This window comes from Misgurnus anguillicaudatus, chromosome 12, assembly GCF_027580225.2.
Source record: "Misgurnus anguillicaudatus chromosome 12, ASM2758022v2, whole genome shotgun sequence".
Classification (NCBI taxonomy): Eukaryota; Metazoa; Chordata; class Actinopteri; order Cypriniformes; family Cobitidae; genus Misgurnus; species Misgurnus anguillicaudatus.
Genome location: NC_073348.2, coordinates 25,909,031 through 25,918,928, shown reverse-complemented (window position 1 = coordinate 25,918,928; position 9,898 = coordinate 25,909,031). Strand labels below are relative to the sequence as shown.

The window sequence follows — 9,898 nt, the reverse complement described above, 5'->3', positions numbered from 1 at the left end:
GTTAGCATGAAAAGTCTCAGACATTTCTAGTTTTCTAAAGAAGGGGTGCAGTCAGCGCTTTAAACTGTCTTAATGGTGAATGTTTTTCCTGTATAGCTCCTTTAATAGTAGGTGGCCTGCTTATCTTCTGCTATACGATTTGATACACCAATCAGTTTAGATTATTCAAATTTAAACAACCAATCAAATCTAAAAAATCTAAGAAGAATGTGTAAAGTTCAGAAATCCTATGGCACCAAGTTGTATGTTTAGAGCAGTTTACATGAAATTTACTGTACATTACATTTATACATCCTGATGCTTTTACCCAAAATGACTTACATATTTTGAACATCATAAATAATTTGTCATAAGAGCAAACAAAAAGTAACAATGCAAAATTTGGAGTTTAAATAGGGTAGACTGGGTACAATTAAGACATATGTACAGTTAAATACAAGCAGCAAGCACAAGTTATGATTTTTGCTGTGCACATGCGTATCGTGGAAAATTTGAACTACGGACACATCTCTGATCCAAAGATATCTGCAAAAAAAAAGGTAAGACTTTCACTTCACCATGCACTATTCACAATGAATAGCTTATTATCCTTTTTTGACTGTTAAACATAACTGGTATCATCACAAACGTTATTCTGTGCCCTAAAAACGGGCATATTTCATGTTATTGTGTCTTGCATGGTCAGAGGCGTGTCTAGAGGGGGGGCATGGGGTGGCACCCCCCCCCCCCCCTTGGAATATGATTGGTCCCCCTGGTGCCCCCCCTCCAATCTCATTGGGCCAGCTAGATTTACTGTCAACTAGAAAATGCCCACGGCACCATTGGACCAGAGAGCTGTCAATCACTGTTTGATTTGAGACTCGTGCAAACGGCGACCGCGAAAAAGAAGCGGGCGCCCCGCCACAGACTAAACACTGGCACAAATCAACACAAATCAACTAGATTTTTCATGATTATCATTTACATTTTATTTTACTATTTAAAACGCCTTCATTCGCTGTTGCAAGCGCTCAGGAGCGTCTCTCTCTCTCGTGCACGCTTTCTCACTGCTGCGTGCGGAACCTTAGTGCCTCTCTTACATGACACTGAGTAAAGGAGTTATAAGTGGGTGGTGTTTTCTACCTGGGTTCCTCCGTTGTCTTTTCATGTAAAAGTTAACAGTCAACAGATGTTACTGACAGAGAAGACTGTGCACGAGCTCTCTCCCTCCCTATGGTGTGGTATGCGCGCGCACCCGTAACAGTATTCTCTGATAATTTTTAATTTGCGCTGAATTATCTGCGCTATACGTGATCTACAATTAAACTATCACTCGCATTTAAAATTAAAAGCGCTCATAAACACAACCAGATGAGAAGAGCAACCCTGCATGAGACACACACAGGTAATCCGAAATCACCTTGTATCAGCTCTTCAATGTATGGTGATTTTATCAGACAATGTCGCATTTAAATCAGGATTTTAGCAGTAGTTAAAGTAACAGCTGGTTGGATTAAACACAAGGTGCTATTGGGTCGTGTTTAGTCACTATTTTAAACTCTTTCTTTATGTCTGACAACAGAACATATAATATGTTAAAATAGCATTCAGTTGTGTTAAAATACAATATGATAAACAATGAAAGTCAGATCAGACACAGTCTAAAAACACATTTTTAAGTAGGCTAATATTTTCCCAAACGGTCCTGATATGTCAGAACGTTAACTAATACCAGCTTCACGTAACTATGTGTAATTTAGATAGCCTACTTAAAGGAACAGTTCACTTAATTTAAATGGTCATATACCTAAACTTGTTTCAAACCTGTATGAGTTTCTTTCTTTTGCTGAATACAAAAAAGAAAAGAGTTAAAAATGTCGGTAACCAAAATCAGTTGATGGATCCCATTGACTTCATATGTAGGAACAAAATAACATGGCAGTCAATGGGGTTCATCCACTTTCTGGCTACTAAGATTCTTCAAAATATTTTATTTTTTGTTTAGCAGAAGAAAAACTTATACAGGTTTGAAATAACTTTAGGATGAGTAAATTATGACAATTTATATAAAGTGAACTATTCTCGAACAGAACTGTAATTAATACCATCTATATTAGAGCATTTTGGGAACCATGAAATATATTTAACTTAATATTTAATATTTTCTAAACCAGTATTTACTTTCATTTGAATTTTCTGATTGGCCCCCCTGACTGGTTCTTGGTCCCCCCTGTGCCCCCCCATTTATAAAATCCTGGAATCGCCCCTGTGCATGGTCATTGCAAAATCTAGAGAAATGCGCGAGATGGCCAGCGGGATACAACTGTACCCACGACACTAGAAATCAATCTGAAAGTCACACCTGAATATTTTTTTTTCTTTTTTTGATTGTTTACAGTTATTTTTGACATTGTTATTGTTAGTGCTGAAATATGCTTTCATTTGTACTGTTGCAATATCTGTTCATGAAATATCTTGTTCCTGTTTTATACATTTTAACCAGTGCTTATAAAAATAAAATGAATGAATTTCAATGGATGGATAAACACCCAAATTTTATTTTCTTTATTTGTCTTTATTTATTATATTTGCAATGAACGGTTAGTTACCTTTACATCATTAAAAATGGCTGTCTCAAATGTACCACATATCGGTACAGTCGAGACAAAGTTGAGACAAAAAGCACCTTATTTTTATTAGGTAATTGTGGAAAATATAAACTACTTTTGGGTAATATTGATTGATAACATCTTAGTCTACAAACTAATGAAATGTCATGTGGCATGTCATGTGGAAATTCACTTATCTATTTTTGTGTGAAAAATCAAAACGCAAAAAATGTCTCAACTGTACGCAGTCTACCCTACATTAGTATGTGTTAGAATAAATTGCAGTTGTCTGATTTGTCTTGTTATTAAGTCTGAAGCAAAAAAATTTAGATATCAAAAAATCAGAAATGCAGAGAAATGTAGGAGGAACCTGATAAAAACGTACACAAAATTAAACTTAAAATGAGTGTGGTTTAGCATGTGAAATCTGATCAAGTACAGGAAATGATTAGAGTTGTTTCTGCAAGCTAACACGTTTCTGCATGTCTACAAACCACAAAACAATATTTTAAACTTAGATTGATGAAAATGTAAACCATTTGTCCACTTTATCACTGTATACAGTAGGTGTGTGTTTATTGTAGACCCTCATTTGCAGTCACAAAAAGTATACACTAAAAGTTTACTGTTCATACAGACTTTACTGCACAATATTTTTCATTACAGATAGACTGTGATGTATTTAACAAATGCTATTTTTATTATAATTAACTGATTGACTATAGAGCCATTTGTATTTCCAGAGACCTGATCATGGTGCTACAAATGATCATGTTTCTAGTCTTTTGTAGTCTCATGCCTTTAAACTCTGCTAATGGTGACGGTTTTCCTATGTAGCTCTGTAGAACAGACAGGAAATAACTGATGGGAGATCAAGGTTTTGATCTACATGAGCAGCACACAGTAACTTCTACATGTCAAGATCTTCTGCTACAGTTGTGACATACAACCAGTCTCACAAATGCATTATGGTTGTTTCTATTGGCTGCATTTCACTGCTGTTGTTTCCCATTTATTTTCTATACTCGCAGCTCAAACAGAAAAAAATGAAACTATGAGATTATGTGACATCCAACAAATACAAGAAATGTCTAGAGATGATACAATGACGCACGGACACTTTATCAGAGATTTTTATTATATGTTGAGTGTAACTTGACATGCCTGTGTCAGGAGAGTCCTGCTATAGACACATAAAGTGATCTGTGATGTTTCTGGACCCTGAGCTGACAAATTCTCGCATAAACCTCATAATGGACTTAAAGGTGACATAGAATGATTGAACCGGGTATTTATCCTTGTTCTGTGATGTGACATGTAGACAACAAAATTTGGTTGGGTCTGTAATGCCTGAAGCTTCCTAAAAACCTCTCAGAAAGCTATATTAAGATTGGGGATTTAAACGCACCTATTTGGCATCCCTTAACTGGCTAGCTGGGTTAACTGGCAACCTCATATGAAATGCAAGCACTTGACGCTGATTGGCTGCCACTCAAAAGAATGCAAACTTTGCCGTCTTCAGAACATGGACAGACCACAATTTTACAAATAGAAGAGCACACCTCCAAACGTGACTTGCCATTTCGTCTGGAACTTTGTGAACACTGCTGCAATTTACTTCCCGTTGGAGGCAAGAGGCCGGATGTAGAGGTCTACACGGGTCCAAAAATTCATACCCGAAGAGACCCGTAAATGTGCTACATTGAACCAACCCGGACCCGACAGTATTATTTAAAATCTGGGCCTGAACCCGTACTTGCGTCCATGCAGAAGCTGACTGGTAGCCTTAGGGGCTGGACAAACCAAAACTTTAAACGAGGCTGAAAACGCCTTGAGGACGCCGAATGCCAGCTGTTTTTCAGCCGAGCACTTTGGTAGCTGTAAAACTTCACATGTGAGCCGGTTGGTTGCTGTGGTAATGTACCACCCCTCATCCATTGTGATTGGATGGCCGTGTGAGAACTAACATTGAGTGCCGGTGCGCTAGCTGCTGGCTTATTTGAAAAACGCAGAGTTTCCATTGGAATCAATTGAAAACATGCGCCGGCCACGGGCGTAAAAGCTTGGTGTGTCCAGCCCCTTAGAATCATTACAAGAGAACATGCACATTAGCTGCCTGGCTGGAGCAAACAAATATAACATTTTTAATGCAATTTTAAGCGTCATAGAACAATTTATGCAATACTTCATCTAAGATTTTTTTTGAAATATTTTATTTAAATGTGAGCCCGGGACCTGAAGTAATAGATTGGGTCCTCGGGTCTCCGGTCTTCTGTGTAGACTTCTAGCCGGATATATGCAAATTATTTTGTAGGGAAGGGAATTGAATAAGAGCAGGGGGAGTGAGATGCATTTTACGTAATATGGATCCGTTGTTCAGATTGGGCTATTTTATGGAGGAATTTCTATGAAACGGAGATGTTCAGCATGTCTAGCACTTTTAGTATGTTCGTGAATGCGGGTAGACTACCGTTATTTAACTAAGACAAGATTAAAAGTTTTTTCATTCTCTGTCACCTTTAAAATAGAGACACCAAACAGACTTTCATTTGAACATTGTCTCAGTCAATGGTGTGAGTTTGTGTCTGGACTATCTGTTTGTCTGACCAATACAAGTCTTTAAAAAGAGTTATTTATATTTTTATACTGCAATTTTAAACTGCATTTAAATTGTAAACTGTTAGGCTCCAATAAAGTCTATTAAATTGAGAAAGATCCTTGAATGCTTTTCTTAAAAAACTTAATTTATTCTTGACTGAACAAAGAAAGACATCAATATTTTGGATGATTTTTTTAAAGAAAATTGAGTAATCCTTTTAGTTTCACCTTTGTTATTGTTATTGTGTTACTGTGAAATAGCGACCTCTAGTGGTGAAATCCTACATAATGTGTCTTGAATCGATAAAGGCCCTGTCTCAAATGGCACACTCCGGACTTGTGGTCCTCCTCAGAGTCCACACTTTGATGACATCACAGAGTGCAGACTTTAGGGACCCTTGATGCGAGTCCACGTGGGTGCACCGGAGTTGTGTTTTGGGACAGACTTGAGCGTCACGCCGGAAATAGGAAGGGAAGTTGCCGGTCAGTGTGAACTCCTCCCTTCCATCGTCTGATTGGTCTGATTGCTCTTTCGCAAGGACTTCGGGGTTGGTAAAGTGCGCGAAGCCTGCTGCAGTGCGGGCTTCGCCGGAGACCGCATCAAGGGGGCAAAGGGGGCGCTGATGAGCACACTTTAAAGCGTAAAAATGACAGATGGGACACCCTACGGCTCGTAGACTAAGCGTGCACGCGCAATTCCAGTCCACGAGACCGAAAGTCCACATGAAGTGCGCCATTTGGGACAGGGCCAAAGACTGACAAACGTCTGGGGGAGGGGATCAATACAGAATGCACTTGAACTGGTTTTAACCCAAAATCATGAGATTTTGTGTGATTTAATACATTTACTTTGAGACAGACGAAAATAAATAATTTTAGTCAAATATAATAACTTTGGAATCTGTAATGTAAACATATAAGTAATTTTACCATAAGTCCTTAAAGGGATAGTTCACCAAAAAGTCAACATTTTGTCATCATTTACTTATATAAGATAAATTAGTTTCTTCTGTTAAACACAAAATAAGATATTTGACTTTTATTACTTTTGTTATATTGCAGCCTGATACTGCAAATGTTTTAATTCACTTTTTTTCTCATTAATCTGCACTTATAATGACAAAGTGAAAACAGAATTTTAGAAATTACTGTAAATGTATTAAAAAGAAAATTAAGTTCAGGCCTAGTCCACACGTACACAAGTATTTTTATAAAAAGTTTTTCTTTTACTGCAATCTTGTCCCCAAAAGCACATTTTAAAAAAATCTGTCCACATGAAAACACAAAAACTGACAATGACCACTGTAGAGAGCATGCCATACCAACAGGTGGTGATATAACATGTAAAGCCATTTTGACCAACCAGAACCCTGAAAACAATTCCTGTAGTCTAACAATATGGCACACTTATGTAAACAAAGTAGAAAGTGCCGCACAATCTGATGTCAAACAGAGAAGATACCAGCACTCCAACGTCACAAGGCAAAATCTCTGGTTTCGCCTACTACAAGCCAAATATACACTTATAGTAAACTGTTCATACAGCTGAGACTGAAAGCTGTATTTACTAACAGACAAAATAATAAAAACCCGATACATTTTCCAAATCATTCTCATTACAAAGAAGTCTTCTCACAGATCCATTTAAACCTGGCATCGCAAGTGTAAGTAACCCATACTGATGAATTTGACTGAACACAGTCTTCATTACCTGTATGATTTCTGGGATCTCCAGGTGCCCAGAAGCTGAAACAACAGATCATCATTAGATCTTCAGTGTTGTTTTCTGTGTGATATGATACTGACTGTGACAATCATTTATTGAATAATAATCAGTTAAATTTAGTGATTTCTCACCTAGTGTTCAGTGTGCTGTTATCAACCCATTTCCATCTGCCCTCTACCTCATTGTCAGACAAACCAATCCAGATGATTTCTCTACCAGAAATCTTAAAAATATTCTGTAACGATGAAATAACACATTGATATTATAACAAACAGCAGTTTTAACTTCCTTACACCTGCAGTAGATACATTCTCTCTTTCACTCACTTGTTCCTCTTTGTTGTTAATGATGATCAGATCTGCTCCTCTTTCTATACAGTCTCTTCTGCTCTCAGTCCAGTTCTTCTGCTCAGATGAAATGTAGTACAAACTGAAGTTATAGTAAAACCATCCATCTGTAAACACAATCAGTTTAACTATACTATCATCTATCACAGTCCTTCACTTATTGACACAGGCTGATTTTACAGGTTGTATAATATTATATGGTTTTCTAAAAAAAAAAATGTGTAGTGTAGTCCAAAATTACCTGTTGTATTGTATTTCCATAGTTTATTGATGTCTTGATTTAACTTTTCATTTTGTTTCAATAGCTGGTCTCTCTCTATAGTGATGTTTGTATATTTGGTTAGTAGCTGGTTTCTCTCTTCTGTGATGTTGGTATATTTGGTTAGTAGCTGGTTTCTCTCTTTTGTGATGTTGGTATATTTGGTTAGTAGTTGGTCTTTCTCTTTTGTAATGTTGGTATATTTGGTTAGTAGCTGGTCTCTCTCTTTTGTGATGTTCGTATATTTGGTTAGTAGTTGGTCTCCCTCTTCTGTGAGTTTTTTGTTGTTAAACTGTTGATTTGTATTGATGAGGACACACAGCACTATGACTGCAGTCAGTAGAAGAACACACAGCAGCACCAAACACACTGTAACTGATCTGTAACATCTCATCCTCACACGCTCACTTCCTGAAGATGACAGATGATGTTACATGCTCTTCTTCTCCACAGAGCAGATGGAGAATATTTAAACATGAGTGGTGTCTGATAGTTTGAATCATGTTCATATTTTAACATTGAAATGAATGTCATTACCTGTATGCTGCGATGGTTGTTGTGTGTTTGTATCTGTTAAGTCGTGATCTCTCAAAGAAGCAGCGCTCTCGTAAATATCCACCATCATCTCCACTCTCTCATTCATTCCCTGTGATTCAGTCCTGATCATGTTGATTTACGGTTAATGCTATCAGGTATATCTACTCTTTTATATTCTAGCACCAACTCTGCTAATGGTGAATGATCTTCTTGTGTAGTTCTGTTTATGTTGGTTGTTTTATGCTCTAAGTTTAACACGCTTTAATGAAACATAACGGAAATACAAGAGTGTTAATAGAAGCTAACAAGTTCTTGGCTATAAACCACAAATACTTTAATGTCAGATTTTGCAGATGCATGACCCTTATAGTAAAGACAACTTAAAGTGTCCTTCAAATGTTGTGCTAATATTTGATGTGCTTTATTATTTTTGTGAGGTTACTCTTGGCATTGGACTGAAAGCAAAATGTTGCTCTATCATGCATGCATTTATCCATATGCTAATAACCATGATGGTATGTGAACAGTTGCATAACACACAGATTTATTTAAGAATGATTGGGTCTCTAAACAAGTATAAAGTCAATAGATTATGGTTTAGGTCTGTAGTGTGAGTTGTTATTGAACTCTGGTAGAAGTACTGCCATTGTAAAATGTAAAAGGACAAAAGAAGAACTGGCCATCATTGTCCTGACTCTTATTTGTGTTTTTGTAATCATTATAGTACAAACACAACAGGGTCCATTTTGTGAAAGCTACTTGACTTGGCAAGACCTGAAACAACATACAGTACAGTATGATTTTATTTTGGTTATGTTGAACTGCAGTAGCATTTTAAGCAGAAGCATGAGATGCTACTAGCTCAGTTATCTCTTAGCGAGAGGTGTGAAGTTCACACTTTATTTTTGCCTTTCAGGCCCCATTTACACATGATATTTAAATGAGTTTTGCCTGATATGATCACAAGTGCCCTCTGTCAGACTAACCAATAGAAATGAGACATAATGGCTAAAAGATTTACTGTATGATCAGTCCTTAAAAAATTTTGTATTCCAGTTATAATTTAACTACAAATTACAATATACCAACTACAAATATCATATTGTGACTTAAATAACCAGTTCTGTACATTCAAATCTTTACACAATCATCTGTTTCTCCCTCCTCTTCACAATCTCACGCTGTCACTGTGCTGGTACCCTTTCAAAAACTACACCTTTGTACCTAAAGGGTGCATATAAGTATCTTAAAGCTACATATTGCTACTTCAAAGATATGTGTCAGAATCCCAAATACACATATCTTTATATAAATGGTACATGTTTACATCATTTTTACATAATTGGGCGATTTTTAAAGGGTACTGTCCCAATAACAGCAATTGTACCTTTATTTCTGACAGTCCTTGAGATCTCAGTGCATCTACACTGGCACAATGCCCAAATGCTGATGCTTATTTTTATTGTAGTTTGCATTCTGCTCTCGGTTCCTTGATTGTATTTTTAACTTTTGATTAGAGGAAAATGAAAACAGTTTAAAGTGTGATTTAAGTGTGTGATGTCTAAACATTTCCTGCACTTGAAGGTCACGTGATCAGAGTTTACACTGTTTAATAGTTAGCCTTCCTAGATAGTGCTCATCTAGCTTTTTAGTAAGCATTGTGTTAGCACTGCAAAGGTTTTGGGGTTGAATCCCAGGGAACATACATACTGATCAAAAATGTATACATTTAATGTACAAGTTGTAATGGATAAATGTGTCAAACAAAATAGGTTTTGGAATGACATATCATGAGAGAACAAAACTAGTCAATACATTTTAGTCATTCTGTAATTGTTTAGAA

At 36.7% G+C, this 9,898-nt stretch overlaps 1 protein-coding gene across 1 annotated transcript; it reads right to left on the bottom strand.

Annotated features, from left to right (window-relative positions):
- Window positions 1-4,315: 4,315 nt before the first annotated feature.
- On the bottom strand, window positions 4,316-8,241 carry LOC129446296 (uncharacterized). Its single transcript, XM_073873700.1, has 7 exons — window positions 8,056-8,241; window positions 7,813-7,929; window positions 7,545-7,674; window positions 7,239-7,392; window positions 7,044-7,147; window positions 6,807-6,932; window positions 4,316-4,373 (listed from the first exon to the last, which is right to left on the bottom strand). The coding sequence occupies exons 1-7, from the start codon at window positions 8,183-8,185 to the stop codon at window positions 4,316-4,318; spliced, it is 819 nt and encodes a 272-aa protein (XP_073729801.1). The 5' UTR covers window positions 8,186-8,241.
- Window positions 8,242-9,898: the final 1,657 nt, after the last annotated feature.